Here is an 18319-nt window from a genome sequence, read left to right on the forward strand (position 1 = left end):
GAGCTCAGGAATTACAGCACGGTTGAGTCGTTGTTTGTGTTATCGGAATCATTCCCGTGGGAAACATCGTCTTGCTCTTGGGAATCAGAGTCAGACAGCTCTTGTTGAAGTAGGTTCAGATTTGTCCTTGAAGCAGTGTTCCCACGAGATCGACAACATGTGGCAAAATGATTAAGCTTCTTGCAGTTGTGACAAACTTTCCCATGAGCGACGCAAAACTGGCACCCCTTAGAGTGGAAATAATTGCAGGCATATTGGGATCTTTGCAAGACGCGTTTAAACATTTCTGCGGATAGTTGGCTAGATTTACGCTATGTTGCTCTTGAGGGCAGGGTCAAAATCTGCTAATGGGGCCACAGTCTCTGCCATTCGATACGAGTGAATGGCTTGATCTAAAGTCAGTTCAGTGTTCTGAAGCAGTTCAGCTCTTCGCTTGCGGTCGCTCATTCCTCCCACAATTATATCGCGTACCAGCTCGTTAGTCAACTCACCGAAGCGGCACCGTGTAGCCATGTGTCGTATATTGCTGATAAATCGTTCGACAGGTTCGTCGACCTGCTGCTGATGGGTGAAGAATTGTGTTCTCTCGAGCATACGGTTCGAGAGCAGGTCGCATAGTTATCTAAACTTTCTCAGTAGGACCGTAGGGTTATCGATAGTTTCTGCTGGCACCAGGACCTGACAGTTCGCGTCGAGGCGTGCTGGGGCGAATTCGAGGTTGTCTGCATGGATCATTGCTTCCGGACCCGCTAGATTAAGTAGTAGCAATGTCTTCAGATCGTCGGGGTCGTTTCAGTGAACGATACGGATGTAGTGAGCATAGACGTGCTCAAACATTCGCCAACGTTCGGCTATGTCAGAATCAAACACGAGGGGACTCGGCTTTCGGCAGGAGTTAGTCATGTTGTCAAAATCAAAATCACAAATAAAAACTGATAAAGAAAATAAATCAAATCTGCCTCATCCACGACCCCTGATAATGTGTTCCAGGCCTCCGCCACTCTCTGAATCTGAATCCCTATCCCAACTCCTCAGCCATGCATTCATGTGTTCTATCCTCCTATAGCTACCCTCACTAGCACATGGGACCAGTAGTAATCCAGATTATCACCACCAAGGTCCTGCATTTTAACCTTTTGCTTAACTCCATGTATTAATTCTTTAGGACCTCTTCCCTTATCCTACCTATGTAATTCATGCCGACGTGCACAACACTTCTGGCTGCTTCCCCTTGAGCGTGTTCTGCAGCCTCTCCAATAATTTATTTCCTGCTTTCTAAACAATCCACACGTCCCTGTCCATTTTAACCTTACCTATGCTTCCTTTTCCTTTTTGACTAAATATACAACATTACTCATTGTTTGTTCCTCAACCTTGCCTTTCTATCTTAAAACATGGTGGTCCAGGAGTGCCAGAGAACTGCATTCCTATGCAAAATGGTCCAGGATCTCCATAATGGTGTTAAATGGACTATTGTAGGAAAAAATACCTCGCCCTGTGTGTCTTGATGCAGAAATTGTTTCAAGGGAACTAGGATAATTTTTGCCCAGTTAAAATTATGGAGTGATGTGAAATAATCTGGATTTTTCTCTGTTTCAGTTGATTGTTGATTGTTTCTCTGTTTCAGTACAGGTGATAATATAGCTTTTCAATTGCATAATGTTGAAAAACTCCTTGGTCTTGAATTATTAGACATTTGTTCTCAAACAAGGAAATTTCAAGTGAGAAGAAAACATAAAATGAGATTAATTAACTGACGCCACTCATATCATGATAGAATAGGGATACATTTTGCCACTAAGGCTAATAGGTTAACTGCACCTCAAAAATAAACATGCACGATGACAATTTATACTTAGCCGCAACAGAAATTGTTTAAAGACTTCCATAAACCATTATTTTCCATGGACAGAGACTTTTTGTCACTTTTTAAACTACTATTTGTAGGAACATAATATGAGAGATTATCCATGATTTATTGAACTACACGTGTTCACTTCACATTAAAAAATGAATTGTCATTCGGAGCTCAAAACTCTGTGGTAACATTGACACATTGCATGACAGTAGGGAAACATTTGACGGCACTGTTGCTTTCTTGTCTCATCGTTCCTGTGAAAAGCTTGAGAAGATGTTGTGATTGACAGGTGGCTGTTTCTCACCAAAATACATAGAAACATGGAAACATAGAAAAAGAGGTGCAGTAGTAGGCCATTCGGCCCTTCGTGCCAGCACCGCCATTCAATATGGTCATTGCTGATCATCTAAAATCAGTACCCAATTCCTGGTTTTTCCCCCATATCCCTTGATTCCCCTAGCCCCATGAGCTAAATTTAACGCTCCCTTGAAAACATCCAGTAAATTGACCTCTACTGCCTTCTGTGGCAGACAATTCCACAGATTCACAACTCTCTCCTTGCTCCTAAACTCAAATCCTCTCACAATGAAGGCCAACATGCCATTAGTTGCCACTGCCCGCTGTACCTGCATGCTTACATTCCGTGACTGTGCGTCCAATGTATAACATAGAAAGAAATCTGTGGAGGGCTGAGAACAAAATGTAATCAACGTTGGTTTAAACAAAGAACAATACTTACTTTAATTGAGTCTCTTTTGGACAGAATTCCAATCTGTCAAAATCTATGAAAAATAAAATAAATAAAAATAAGTTAAGTTTAGGTTCTAAAATTATCATTTAGAAGTGTCCTCTATCGTTCATTTACAAAAAATATTAAGGTTATTTTCAATAGAAAATAGAGCTAAAACAACTGTTCCATGATTTTATGTTAAACTTACCCAAGCCACACTCCCCAATGGCAACTACTTTCCCTTTGTTTTCTATGGCCAATGTTTTAAGATCACTCAGATACTGTTCTGGATTATTCTGCTCAAATTCACCACACCGTGTGGGGTGACAACCAACCGTACTGTAGAAAATATCTTTGAACCAATAAAATGAAAAAGAAATCATCAGTGAGATTTATATAAAACCATACATCAAGGCAAGAGGCTGTCTAAAGAATGAGAGATATCCAGGCTGCACTCCCTAGTTATGAGAAGGTTAACGGCTGCTCTCATTAAACTGTTTGTGGAAATATAGAAGTAAAAAGTATATAGTGCCCTCCATAATGTTTGGGACAAAGACCCATCATTTATTTATTTGCCTTTGTACTCCACAATTAATTAGAGAAAAAAAAAATCACATGTGGTTAAAGTGCACATTGTCAGATTTTAATAAAGGCCATTTTTATATATTTTGGTTTCACCATGTAGAAATTACAGTGGTGTTTATACATAGTCCCTCCATTTCAGGGCAGCATAATGTTTGGGACACAGCAATATCATGTAAATTAAAGTAATCATATTTAATATTTTGTTGCATATCCTTTACATGCAATGACTTCCGAAGTTGCGATTCATGGACAATCACTAGTTGTTGGGTGTCTTCTCTGGTGATGCTCTGCCAGGCCTGTATTGCAACCATGTTTAGCTTATGCTTGTTTTGAGGGCTAGTACCCTTCAGTTTTTTCATCAACATATAAAATGCATGCTCAATTGGGTTCAGATCGGGTGATTGACTTGGCCACTCAAAAATTGACATTTTTTTAGCTTTGAAAAACTCCTTTGTTGCTTTAGCAGTATATTTGGGATCATTGTCTTCTGTAGATTGAACCGCTGGCCAATGAGTTTTGAGGCATTTGTTTGAACTTGAGCAGATAGGATGTGTCTATACTTTAGAATTCATTATGCTACTACCATCAGCAGTTGTATTATTAATGAAGATAAGTGACCAGTACCTTCAGCAGCCATACATGCCCAGGCCATAACACCCCCACCACCGTATTTCACAGATGAGGTGGTATACTTTGGATTTTGGGCAGTTCCTTCTCTCCTCCATACTTTGCTATTGCCATCACTCTGAGATAAGTTAATCTTCGTCTCATCTGTCCACAAGACCTTTTTCCAGAACCGTGGTTGCTCTTTTAAGTACATCTCGGCAAACTGTAACCTGGCCGTCTTATTTTTGCAGCTAACCAGTGGTTTGCATCTTGCAGTGTAGCCTCTGTATTTCTGTTCATGAAGACTTCTGTGGACAGTGGTCAATTACAAATCCACACCTGACTCCTGAAGAGTGCTTCTGATCTGCTGGACAGGTGTTTGGAGATTTTTCTTTATTATAGATATAATTATTCGGTCATCAGCTGTGGAGGTCTTCCTTGGCTTGCCAGTCCCTTTGCGATGAGTGAGCTCAGCAGTGCTCTCTTTCTTTGTAATGATGTTCCAAACTGTTGATTTTGGTAAGCCTAAGGTTTGGCTGATGTCTCTAACAGTTTTATTCTTGTTTCTCAGTCTCATAATGGCTTCTTTGATTTTCATTGACCAAGTCCTCATGTTGATATATAGCAATAAACATTTCCAAAGGTGATGGAAAGACTGGAGGAAAGATTAGGTGCTAGGAGCTCTCTTATACGTGCATTAAGGAGACAGTTAAACACACCTGAGCAATTACAAGCGCCTGTGAAACCATGTGCCCCAAACATTATGGTGCCCTGAATTGGGGGACTATGTATAAACACTGCTGTAATTTTTACATGGTGAAACCAAAATTTATCAAAATGGCCATTAATAAAATCTGACAATGTGCACTTTAACCACATATGATTTTTTTCTATTACAAATCTCAAATTGTGGAGTACAGAGGCAAATAAATAAATGACGGGTCTTTGTCCCAAACATTATCTTGGGAACTGTAGCTACACCTAAATTTGTACAGTATGCTTTCCAAGAGAAATACTTAAGCAGAATAAATTTCTTCTGTTACCACTTGTCTTTGCCAGTTCCAGGGCATCTGTACTATCTTGCAAACTGCCTCCTGTAATCATGAACTGAGGATTAAAAGAAAAATCATTAGGCAAGACAAAGTTTAAATGCATATGCCTAGAAATATAATTGTATTCTTTCACTTGGCATATGCAATTTGATGGTTGAATGCAATCGTGATCCTTTCTAGATCAACAGCTAAGATGGGGGTCTGCTCAAACAATGACCCAGCCCCTGGCTTCCTGATTTTCCGCAAATCTCAAATATATCAATGTCCTCAAATGACCAATATCACCAAACACTGCCATCCTTCAATGTCAGGCTCCTTTTGATTCTCCCTCTACACCCCATGCACCCCCCCCCCCCCCCCCCCTCCCCCAAACCTATACCCATACCCTCGCCACCAACACGACTCCATTACTCCAACCACCCATCTAGTTTTGGACACCATCTAGTCAGAGCACAACACCAGTGATTAATGCTGGGCTCCAATGCTTTCCCGCATTTTTGCCCATTACCCCACTCCATTACCCAACCCAACACTAGCAAACAAAGGAGGGGAGCCAGGGATCTAAATGGTTAGAGATCGTCTGCTGTTAGGACAATCTAACAGCCTTTAAAGTGGCCTGAAATTTCTCTGCCATATTGTGTAGTTTTTGATAATTTCCTGTTTTACATCCATAGGGAAATGCGGACAGATAGTAAATTACACAGAGAATGCAAAAAGTTCAAGAAAGGATTAAATACAGACTAATTATTAGGAAATGCGTGATGTCAATATAATTCTTTCAAAAACTTTTCAAATAGTTTCTTTGAACGATCCAACAAAGGTTCAATTTTTTTTTAAATGTTAGTGTTCAGCCGATTCTTTAAAGACAAAATTTCAACGCATGACAGGCAACATCTCTGGAGAGAAGGAATGGGTGACGTTTCGGGTCGAGACCCTTCTTCAGACTGATGTCAGGGGAGTGAGGGGGACAGAGATAGAATGTAGTCAGGGACAGTTAAGGGCCTGTCCCACCAGCATGCGACTGCATGCGACAAGCGCGACCTAACATGGTCGCTTGAGCCGTACGGCCTCGCGGGGCCGGTCCCACTTCGATCGCCAGAGCCGTATGGAGTTGTGCGGAGCTGGTCCCGACATCGCGCGGGGCTCCAAAAACCTGACTGTGTTCAAAAATTCCGCACGGCAACAACCTGCCGGCCTGCAGCCGCCTCAACGCCGTACGTTGCACCTCGACGGGCGTGCGCAGCGTCTTGATGCCGTACGTCACGCACGGACTTCGCTCGAACTTCACGTCACTCACTCGGCCTCCGCACAGCCCCCACTTCCGGTTTGGTCGCGCTTGCCGCATGCAGGTGGGACAGGCCCTTAAGACTGGTTGGAGAACTGGGTTCTGAACTGGAATTCAGTGAAACGATCGCCGAGCCTGCGCTTGGTCTCGCCGATGTACAGAAGTTTAAGGCGGACTGAGCAGAGTGTTCTTAAGGCGGATTGAGCGGAGGCGTTTTTAAGGTGGACTGAGCGGAGATATTTTTAAGACGGACTGAGCGGAGGTGTATTCTCCCCCCTCACATTCCCAATCTGAACTTTCTGTCCTGGGCCTCCTGTTCGAGGAACAGCACTTCATATTTCGCTTGGGTAGCTTACACGCCAGCAGTATAAACATTGACTTCTCTAACTTCAAATAGCCGTTGCTTTCCCTCTCCCTCTCTCTATCCCCTCGCCTTACCAGTTCTCTCACCAGTTTTACTGACTCTGACTACATTCTATCTCTGTCCCACCCACTCCCCTGACATCAGTTTAAAGGGTCTCGACCAGAAACATCACCCATTCCTTCTCCACAGAGATGCTGCCTGTGCTGCTGAGTTACTCGAGCATTTTGTGTCAACCTTTGATTAAAAGCAGTATCTGCAGTTCTTTCCTACACAAATTCCAAAATGTTATTTTATAATCAAGAGAGCAATTTTTTTAGCTAAGATATGGTTCACTCACGAGTCATCTCCAGCCATCTTTTAACAACTTATCCGCAAATTCCGCGTTTCTTGCAGGATTTGATACACATCAATCTGGCAACTCGATCTTAATTCTGAATATCCAAACAATTTACAAATTGATCTTCAAACAAAATTGTTAAAAGCTGTTCCTCCACATAAAAGACAATTCGGTTTACCTTCTGAACTCCAATTTTTGCTGCTCTTTGGATTACATCCAGAAAGTCATCTGTAAGAGTCCACAAACAGATTCTGCATCTTAAAAATCCTCATTTGGGACAAGTAAATAAATGCTTTTGTTGTCCAAGCCGCTAGTAATTAAACAACACTTTGCACGCAGGAGGAGATGGTACCAGCATTATGGTAAATATATCATAACATTTCAACACTATAGGTTTCATTGGTTGGCTAGGTGGAGTTTTAGCAACACACTGTGCAGCAATTGCAAACCAAATATGCAGCTTGTTCTTTTTTGAAGTAAAAGTGTTATTTTTCAAAATTTGCCCCAGTTTTAGTTTATTTGGAGAAACATGTAAACAGGCCCTTTGGCCCAAGCCAATCTTCAATCACTTGGTCACACTAGTTCTGTGTTATCCCACTTTCCCACTGCCTACACACCGGAGCAATTTACAGAGGCCAATTAACCGACAAACCCGCATGTCTTTGGAATGTGGGAGCAAACGTTGTGAGGCAACAGCTCTACCAGCTGTGCCATTGCTCAGCCTCTTTAGTCTGTTTTTTTTTGCTTCTCCTTGAAAATTTCAAAAGCTGTTCAGGATGTATCTAATATTTTCTGTGTCATATCCACCCACCCCACAATTCCTGCAATTTAAATTTTTTTTTTAACAAGAGTTAAAATTAAGTTCCTAGCTACTGTGTGTGTGTACGGACCTGCATATTAATTTCAATGAGATTCATAAATAAACTAGACCAAGTGCTGGGTCTGCTCCTCCAATGCACCGGTTCCCTACCCGTTGCCCCCATGGGAGGCGTGGTCCTCCAACTCAAACCATTCCCGAACGTTAAGATTCCAGCACTCCCCTGCCTAAAATGTATCTGTCAAATATGTCAGCAGGTAGCCACAGCGTACTGAGGCTGCACAAATCCACAATGTATCTATTTAAAATATTCTCCATACAGCACCAGCATTGAAAACGCAAGAATGCCTGGAACGAACCTGTCAATTATCAAATCCCTGGCATTAGCCTGAGGCACAGCCATTCAAATTTGATATTGATTTACACGAATTACAAATTGTGCGGTCAACCAAATTGAGGCAGTCCTATCTAAACAATCTTCCTGGATTAAAGGAAACGAGGAGAATGTGCCATGTAGGGATAGGTTAGAAAGTTCAGATTGGATTCAAACAGGCTGGTTAAACTTTAGAGGTGGGTTGGCTTAAATAAAGACGCTGTCCCTTTAACCTCTGGGGTTGGTTCCAGTCTGTCAGGGCACACAGTTGGGAGCCTGGTCCGGCTGACCGGGCGGTGATAATTATGAGAATTTGCAGCCATTTGAACCAAAGCCAAACTAGAGGCTTCACTCAGGAGTGAGTCACAGCTCTCCGGCTAACGGGACCTGTACTCGCTCTCTTTGAAGGAGGTGCCACCCGCCCCAGCAAGTGGGCAAACGCTGAGCCAACCCATAATATGAGTGAGAGAGTTTCTCAGTCAGATTTTGACAACAGTTGGGGTGGGGGGGATCAGGGAGAGAGCGAGCTGGCGATGTCGCTCAGACAGAACAGTTTAATAACGACCCATCAAAATCCACCCATCGGCCACTCGGCAACCTGGCTGATCTGATCTAACAGCCCTCTCGATAGCTCACTGCGTGCCCAATCCTAACACAGAACTTCCACAAAACCTTTAGGGTAACACCTGCACAAAGAGCCTCTGCAAACAAGGGCTGGCGAACTGTGCTGGTCAACGTGCACTGGGCCAGATGGCTGGGGAAAACGCAACGCAACCACCGCAAACATGGAACAGCACAGACCCTCTACTCAATCTATCCAATACTAAAGGGCAGGTATTTCGCAGTTAAATGTCTTATATTGGATTGGCGGCTTCTTCACATGGACAACACTGTACTCCGTTTTCCTCGGTGATTAATCTTTGCCTTAATGGTACATGTCGGCAAAGCATCAGCCCACATCACACTGATACAGTCGCTGCCTGCCTCAGATTAAATACATTTTTACACATAAATTATGAATAAAGATAAGAAAATGTTTCAAACACAAGTAATATTTTCTTATTCCATTAGCAAACACATTAAGGTTTAAATGAAAATAATAAATCCTTTGTAGAATAGTTAACAATTTATACACAGTTTATACAGCACTGCGTTCGCTTTTTAAAATTCCGAATGACCTTTGACAAATCCCATGATTCCTTGCGTTTATCGAGATACCGAACTCGCTTATTACTAATGTTGTTAGGATAGTCTTGCTACCACTAGAGATCACTCCAAGAGTACTTGTGGGCATAAACCAAAAAAGCATTGCCTCGAAACAGGTGTACAAACAAAACACCTGTTAACCCATTATCGTGGGACGGGCCAACAAACAATATTCTGGGTAGGATGCTAGGAAATTAAGTAACCAATCACGTCCTATTAAAAAAAGGCCTTTTCTTTAGACTAGAGCCCCTGGAAAGCAGTGGACAAGAGGCTCAGTTGTGGGAGGAGGAGATCAGGGCTTATCAATGAAGATAGTTGTTAAGGCAAGAGTTGGCTACCTGGGATCACCGAGGATTATGAATAGTGGAGGGAATGGTATTTCTTAAGGAGACCCAAGCAAGTATTAACTTGCATGGAACAGCTGCCTAGGCCCTATCACGCCATGCTGAGGCAAGCCTCAGGCACTTGAATACATGCTTCTGGAAAAAGTGTTGTGTAGTGTTAAGGGCCTGTCCCACTTACATGTCCTTGGCACGCAAATTAAGCGACCTCGTGGTCGCGTTTAGCCGCGACGGTCCCGCGAAGGTCGTGCCGACTTCATTTGACCGCACAGCCGTCTGGAGCGCGTGACATCATTTGAAGGTGGACACAAAGCTGGAGTAACTCAGCAGGACCGGCAGCTTCTCTGGAGTGAAGCAATGGGTGATGTTTCGTGTTGAGACTCTTCTTCAGTCTGAAAAGAAGGGTCTTGACCCGAAACGTCACGCATTGCTTCTCTCCAGAGATGCTGCCGGTCCCAGAGTTATTCCAGCATTTTGTGTCTATCTTCAATTTTCTTGGCCCCGTTCTGGGAGTCGAATTGGGGGCGGATCCAGACCACAACGGCCGTGAGCCCCAGGCCGAGTTCGGCGATCGTTTGCCTGCTTCTGCTGCTGTTGCAGGTGAGGCGTTGCGTCGCGCCAGGTTCTTGGGCCTGTCCCACTTTGGCCGTCAGTTCCGCGACAGGCCGTTGGCGCTCAAAGATTTTGTTCGCTACAAAAATTTCAGAGCCCCACGCGATGTCGCACACAATTACATACCCCTCCATGTTTCTCAGTGGGACCGGCCCCGCACGGCCATACGATGCCCGTGCCCCTCAACGCGACCACGAGGTCGCGTAATTTGCATGCCAAGGACACGCAAGTGGGACAGGCCCTTTACTCCTAAAATTTAGGTGCAACACCACAAACCCTGAATGCCATAAGACACTTATGACGTTCTCCAAGTGATAACATACCAGACAAAGAGAATTTTGAATTTTAAAAAGTGTTACAGACTTCATATAATTTGCATGAGATCCTTGATTGTCAATATTTTTTTATGGAAACAGGCCCTTCAGCCCAACCTGCCCATGCCGACCAGTCTCACCTGCCTGCTTTTGGCTCACATCCTTGTAAACCTATCCGATCCATGTACCCGTCCAAATTATAACAGATCTTGAAGCCACCAAAAAATAACGACAAATAGGTGAAAATGCTCTTCCCTGATTATTTGATGACGTGGTAATGCTACTGGTATAAAAAACACTTAATCCTGAATTGTGTTGTACGCACAAATTTCACTAGAAATAAAAACTAATTCAAATTTGTGATTTTTATCCCACCATCACTATTAATGACCATTAAAGGGAACTGAAAGGTACCTTACATTCATGTACAAAATTTCAAAATGTAAGCATTAGAACAATAGGGTGTCTTAGCCATGTTAGCTTACAGTGCACGACCATAAAAAGCAGCATTTCACAAACTATTTGGATAATCACGTTCTTTGAATAGAGTATGAAAACATTATTACATAGATTAAATTATTAAACTTACCTTGGTGCTTTTGAGTACCACGATAAATCCCATGAAACATAGGATCAGTCAGATTTATACCAATGTCTGATAAGGGAATAAAATATTAAATAAATTAAAGAGATTACGGGATTAAACAGTAAACAAAATAAACAACACTAAAGGCCAAGAGAACATTTCAGAAAATTTATATCAATTATTTTACATTGAAAACAATAAGGTTTATAAATATCTTACAGAAGCTTCATTAATATTTATATTGTGAATGCTTTTGTGTATTTCCCTGACATATTTTAGCATGAAAGCAATTCCCAATTAAGGATAAAAAACTGTGTGTTATTGAATTACTATGAATTGGCCCACACAAGCACCACCTCAGAAAACAATCCAATTGAAAATGCATTCCCTGGAACAATGAAAACGGCAATGGATGCTGTTCATTTGTTAAAAGCAGCATTATAATTTATGAACAAAACACAACTTGCCGGTGTTGAGGAACTAAACAGGCCAGGCAGCAAGCAAGGAGGGAATGAACAGGCAATATTTCAAGCCGGAGCCCTTCTTTTGCTACAAGACTTTATGAATGTTTTTGTTTTGGCCAGCCACAGGGAAGCACACAACCACAGGTAACCCTAGGGTCAGCCTTAGCTCATCTTTCAGGACCCTTGCCTTCCAGTTAGTAGATCCCAGTCCAAAGAGAAGTACATGATCTACCTTAACATTCTAAGGTTTCAAAGGTCTTTTATTGTCACGTGTACCAATTAAGTGATATGGAAATTACCATATAGCCATACGAACAAAAGCAACAAGACACACAAATAGATAAAAGTTAACATAAACATCCACCACAGCGGATTCCCCACATTCCTCACTGTGATGGAAGGCAAAACAAGTCCAATCTTCTTCCTCTTTATTCCTGTGCAGCAATGAGGATAGTGTTTCTTCTGTTCAAAGGGGAGTTCTCACTGGCATCCAGAACAATATTATATTCATTCCTCAACCAAATTCCATGCAATATATTAATTGGTTATTGTCATATTTTATAGGGACCCACGTGTGTTCAATATGCCTGTAATATTTCTGTGTTTGAATATTTGAATGAGGTTTCCATCCCTTCCACAGTTCTAATTTCTAACAGTTTTTCTATTAAGTTTACCTTTCAGGACTGGTAACCTATATTCAAGAACTAACAGTGCTTCAAGCCTAGTTTTTTTCCAGAACAGTTACCACAACGGCATATATATGACAATGTAGAAAATTTCCCAAGCATGTCCTGTTCACATGAAGCAGGAAAAAAAACGAATTGCTATCCAGCCAGTCTATGTACAATTTTCAGCAAAGTAATGGAAGCCAATGCTGTCAGTGGCACATCATCGCCAAGAGACAATTTAACCTTTGCCAGATATGTCCAGCTCTTCACCTCATCTCAGTGTTGTGCTAAAAAGTCATCAAGATATACAATTTTTTTAGCAGCTCAATAGTTTTTTTTAATGTTTTTCTCTTCCCTGGATTATTAACACTGATTTATTGGGGCATCTACTCCTATACATGGCAGGGTTGTTCACTCAACAAATATTTGTGTTTAAATGTGAACCAAGGCATTGGGGCAGGGATGAAGGATCAGACCAAAATTATTCTCACCCTCCTGCAGAGATCAAAGATAGCCGTCAGAAACGATACACATTCTAACCAAACATACAAACACTACAACTTTAACCAGAAGATAAACACAAAGTGCTGGAGGAACTCAGTGGGTCAGGCAGCATCTCTGGAGAAGAAGGACAGGTGATGTTTCAGGTCTGGACCCTTCTTCAGACTTTCAGTCTATTCTTTTTCTCCAAAGATGCTGCCTGACCTGCCGAGATATTCCAGCACTTTGTGTCTCTCTACGGTATAAACCAGCATCTGCTGTTCGCTTCTACACAACTTTAACCATGTCAGCTAATACAGCAAAGACCATAAATAAATTATGGTACCTGCAATTTAAATAGTAAGTGACTAATTTATATTTAAATTTAGATGAGTAATTTATAAATATTCCACAAAACAAATTAGTTTCATTAAAAAAGCAATAAACTATACATGCTAGAAATAAAATTAAAATAGGACATTTAAAAAAAAATTCAACAGGTTAGGCAGCGTTGGTACAGAAAATAGAGTTATTGTTTCAAGTTATACCTTCCTGATAAATCATAATGAAAGGTCAATTGCCAAGAATGTTAGCTCTTTCTCTCTGTGCATAAATCTCCCTGGAGAGGCTGGTTCTCACTCACCTGCGACCCCTGGTTAAACCCAACCTGGACCCCTGCAGTTCGCCTACCAAACAAAGGTGGGGGTCAAGGACAAGGATGCTCCTCAGCTTCTTTCCGCAGGCTATAAGACTGATAAACGGACTTTGCCCCCTGCCAAAGTATCGCGCACCAACCACCAACCTGGACACACTGCAGCAGAGCCACTGCCGTGCCGCTGCCGATCGGAACGCCTGTTGATGTTTAGTGGAGAGTAGTGTTTAATTTGTTCATGATATATGTATTTTTAATTCTATTTATTTTTTACTGCACACTGAATGGACACTGGTTAAGCAACGTTTTTTTGTTTCCTCTGGGTATGAGTACTCAGGAAAATGACAATAAAGATATACTATACTATACTATACCATCATCCACCTGCTCCATCGTTCCTATGCTCACCTGGATGAGTGTGATAACTGTGAGAGTCATGTTTTTTTACTTCTCCAGTGTTTTTAACACCATCCGGCCTGCACTGCTAGGGAGTAAATCGACGAAGATGCGGGTGGATGATCCAACTACCCGACTGGATGACCACAGTGTGTCAGGCCACAGAACTGTGTCTCAGACATGGTAGTGAGCAACACAGGGGATGATCTTCTCTCCCTTCCTGTTCACCATCTATACCTCGGACTTCAGACACAACTCGAAACATCACCTATCCATGTTTTTGAGAGATGCTGCCTGACCCACTGAGTCACTCCTGCACTTTGGGTCTTTTTTTGTACACCAGCCTCTGCAGTTCCAATGTGGGTGTGCTGAGCGTTCAATCATTTTTTACTATTTTAAATCACAGTGATATAATTGAAGATACCGAGGAGGAAGAATAAAATTACTGAGGAAAAGTTAGATGCAGGGTCCCATTACAAATATCACAATGACTTTGCCTCCATAGATGCTGCTTGACCTATCGAGTTCCTTCAGGAGTTTGTTTTTTGTTATAATAATGTTTATTTATATAGCACTTTTCAACAAAATCAATTTGAACCAAAGTGCTTTATAGAGATTGATTAAACTAATTGAACAGATTAAATGTCAATAAATCCATACAAAACAAAAAAGAGAAAAAGAAAAAAGACACAGAACAGTACACTATAGAAATCAACGAGAAACGTCCCCCCACAGCAGAATTCACTGTGAGGTAAGGTACTAAAAATATCCAGTTCTCCCCCTCATAGTCCACCCGAGGTCGGGGTCTATATGTGGCCTCCTCAGCCAACTCGATGTTTTCAGGTCCTCTGCCGCGAAGCTGGATCATCGGCTTCGGGTGAACATTCTTCAGCGGCCTGGACTGAAGCGGCCGCTTCCTCCCTGAAGACTGCAATGTCCAAAGTTCTCAGGCCGCGCTGGCCGGACCTCTGATATTTTAGCTCACAGAATATGTTCAGAATGGTGGGGCTGCCTTACAGCGCTTACAGCGCCAGAGACCCAGGTTCGATCTCCGCTACAGGTTCTATCTGTATGGAGTTTGTACGTTCTCAGAAATCTTCTGTTTTCCCCCACACTCCAAAGACATACAGGTTAGTAGGTTAATATGCTTGGTACAAGTGTAAATTGGCACTCGTGTGTGTAGGATAGTGTTAATGTGTGTGGATCGCTGGTCGGTGTGGATTCAGTGGGCCAAAGGGCCTGCTTTCGCACTGTATCTCCAAACTAAACTTAAATCAAAATGGGTAAATATTCGTCCAAACCAATTCAACGGGGCCAGAAAGCACCAACTCAATGGTTATAACTAAGCTGATTCACAATCCAATCAGTTCACAAGCAAGGGAAAAAATGATTCATGCTGGAGACATTTCACTTATTTTAGTTTGAAATCTCTTGCAGAATGTCAAAATGTTACAAATCACTGAGAATAAAGCAACCTATAATTCTGAATATAGTATTGTGTTCTGATATCTTGACAATAAATTATTCTGGGCTCCAGGGTAATAAAGTAAAAGTGAAAAAATAATTTTCAGAATCAGAATACTAAAATGCGAGGGATTAATTAAAGAATGTTGAATTCTTCAAACAGGAAAGAGAATAATGGAACATCTCATTATAATTATTCAAGATAATAGGACATTGGCCTTAATATCCACCTACTGAATATTAGCACGCTGTGACAACAGAATGTATTATTGAACATAATAGATATATTATCATTCATCCCTAAAAAGGTTTAAAAGTTCTGATAATTGCGACAAATAAATCTCAAGCTGTGAAAACAACCAGTATCCAAAACACACCATAAAAAAAACTAGATGCTAGAAGTCTGAAATAAAACCTGAAAATGTGGCAAATTTTCATAAGGTAAAGCAGCATGTGGAAAGAGAAAACTAGTCACATAGAAAATGGGTGCAGGAGTAGACCATTCGGCCCTTCGAACCAGCAATATGATCATGGCTGATCATCGAAAATTAGTACCCTGTTCCTGCTTTTCCCCCCCATATACATTGATTCTGTTAGCCCTAAGAGCTAAACCTAACAAAGTAGTATGTCTCCAAAGACGTACAGGTTTGTAGGTTAATTGGCTTAGTCAATGTAAAAAATTGCCCCCAGTGGGTGTAGGATAGTGTTAATGTGCAGGGATCACTGTTCGGCGCGGACCCGGTGGACTGAACTAAACTAAACTAACTCTCTAAACTAAACTCTCTTGAAAACATCTAGTGAATTGGCCTCCGCTGCCTTCTGTGGCAGAGAATTCCACAGATTCACAACTCTCTGGGTGAAAAAGTTTTCCCTCATCTGAGTCCAAAACAGCCTACCCCTTATTCTTAAACTGTAAACCCTGGTTCTGAACTCCCCCAACATGGGGAACATTCCAGGATCCGAACTGAAACATTAACTGTTTCTCTTCTCACAGATGTTGCCTGACCACCTGAGTATGTTCACTAGTTTGTTTTTATTTCAGTGTTAAAGTCACATTGATGTTGATTTAAATGCATTATAATAAATAAAAAGTATTTAATCCTAATTTTGCCACCAGGCCTTGAAGTCAGCAAAAGGTCTATTTCTGTCTTAAGTAAACATATGCCATGTTTCTTTATGCTATTTTGTACATTGTCTTTTGCCTACTGACTGCAAAATTTGCTAATATTTATGTCCACAGCTATTCATGCTCTTTGGTAAGTAGAAATGAGATTCCACATGAATTTACCAACTATGCTTTTATCATTTTACTTCAACATAGTGGAGCCGTTAACAACTTTTGTTGCCGAATGTAACAGCAAAATATTATCTTTTGTATTGCAACAATCTTGCTTTCACACTATCTCCTATTATGATAACCGTGTTTAAAAGCGTTAGTTTCATCGCAATAATTCATTTAGATTGATGTTTATTCAATTGTCTTATTTATATCAGCCTATATTTATGGTTAAATGTCCTGGTCCTTAAATTCAATGTTTTCAACTTAATTCAGACGAAAACAGTCTTTTTTACGGACATAATTAAATCAATTTTTCTGCACTATTTTGAAAGAAAACGTGATTTAACATGAACTATATTTTAAACAGATCATACGCCAAACGCACTGCTGCAAAGGTGCATCTCATGGGAATTCTGTCACAACATATATCAGGATATGTATTTCGGATAGTACTGTCATCTCCAAGTCACACGCTCTGACTAAAGCCACTGCCACCGTCAAGGCAAAGGACAGCTTCATCAACATTCCCAGTACAACTAAAGTGAGGGGATGTATCATCTGGGTCATCTTTCTACACAGAGAGAGTGTAGGTGATTCACTGGATGAAGCAGGACAGGGTGAGCGATGTCGTTTAACGGAAGTGGGTCAGGCTCTATGGGGAGAATTGCAGTCGCCGGGAGCTTCCCCTTCCGACCTGGGCGGTCCCCGTCGGCCGGGCGCTTGCACCCTGGCCCAGTGATCTTATAGCGAAGCTACAAGAGCTTGGCCCTGGCCGGCCGGCCGGCGTGTGGGCGCTTGAGCCGGGCGCCAGGCTGCAGGAGCTGCCGGCAAGGGCCTAGGGAACAGGGAGCCCCGTCCACAGGCCGGCCCCCGGGAGGGAGGGAGCCGCCCGCCCGCCCGCTGTTGCTAAAGGCCCCGGTCAGGCCGGGAGCCAGCCCGCGGCCCAGCGTCCTCCCGTGCAGGGCCGCCCTTCAGCTCCAACACTCACCGATGAAGGTAAAGGCCGCCATCCTCCGCACGGCGGGGAACTTGGCCGCCATCCGCTCCCGGAACTGCTTGCTCTTTCGCTGACCCCTGACCTGGGCGGGTTGAAGTCGGGGCAAGCGGGACCAAACATCCTAAAGCGGGACGGCCGACACCCGGCGATGGACGACACTCCCCACTCACACCGGGCAAAAGGTACACAAGTGTGAAAACACACACCTCCAGATTCAAGGACAGTTTAGTTCCCAGCTGTTATCAGGCAATTCTGCCACAGAAGGCTGTGGAGGCCAAGCCAATGGATATTTTTAAGGCAGTGATAGATAAATTCTTGATTAGTATGGGCGTCAAGGGTTATGGGAAGAAGGCAGAAGAATGGGGTTAGAAAGGAGAGATAGATCACCCATGATTGAATGGCGGAGTCGACTTCATGGGCTGAATAGACTAATTCCAATCCTACCACCGATGACAATTGAACCATCCTACCAATAACTAGAGAGCAATCCTGAACCTCATTGGTGACCCTCGGACTATCTTTGATTGGACCTTACTGGCTTTATCTTGCAAAAAACTTTATTCACGTTATTACCTTTATTATGTAGCTGTACACTGAATGGCTCCATTGTAATCAATTATTTTCTTTCTGTTGACTGGTTAGCACATAACAAAAGCTTTTCACTATACCTGGGTACGTGACAATAAATAAACTAAACTAAACTAGAAGAATGAAGCTTAGTGTAGTTTAGAGATACAGCACAGAAACAGACCTATTGGCCCACTGAGTCCAGACTGACCAACGATCACCCCGTATACTAGTTCTATCCTACACAATAGGGACAATTTACAGAAGCCAATCTACAAATTTGGAC

At 42.2% G+C, this 18319-nt stretch overlaps 1 protein-coding gene across 1 annotated transcript in view; it reads right to left on the minus strand.

Annotated features, from left to right (window-relative positions):
• Positions 1-17601, minus strand: part of tatdn1 (TatD DNase domain containing 1) — a 61740-nt gene extending 44139 nt beyond the window's left edge. The window contains exons 1-6 of the mRNA XM_055634166.1: positions 17458-17601; positions 11070-11135; positions 6996-7045; positions 4823-4886; positions 2797-2940; positions 2598-2640 (exon numbers count right to left, since the gene is read on the minus strand). Of these exons, the coding sequence (XP_055490141.1) occupies positions 2598-2640; positions 2797-2940; positions 4823-4886; positions 6996-7045; positions 11070-11135; positions 17458-17509 (419 nt within the window). The 5' untranslated portion in view covers positions 17510-17601. The remainder of the gene's footprint in view (positions 1-2597; positions 2641-2796; positions 2941-4822; positions 4887-6995; positions 7046-11069; positions 11136-17457) is intronic.
• Positions 17602-18319: the final 718 nt, after the last annotated feature.

Source organism: Leucoraja erinacea, chromosome 4 (assembly GCF_028641065.1).
Source record: "Leucoraja erinacea ecotype New England chromosome 4, Leri_hhj_1, whole genome shotgun sequence".
Taxonomy (NCBI): domain Eukaryota; kingdom Metazoa; phylum Chordata; class Chondrichthyes; order Rajiformes; family Rajidae; genus Leucoraja; species Leucoraja erinaceus.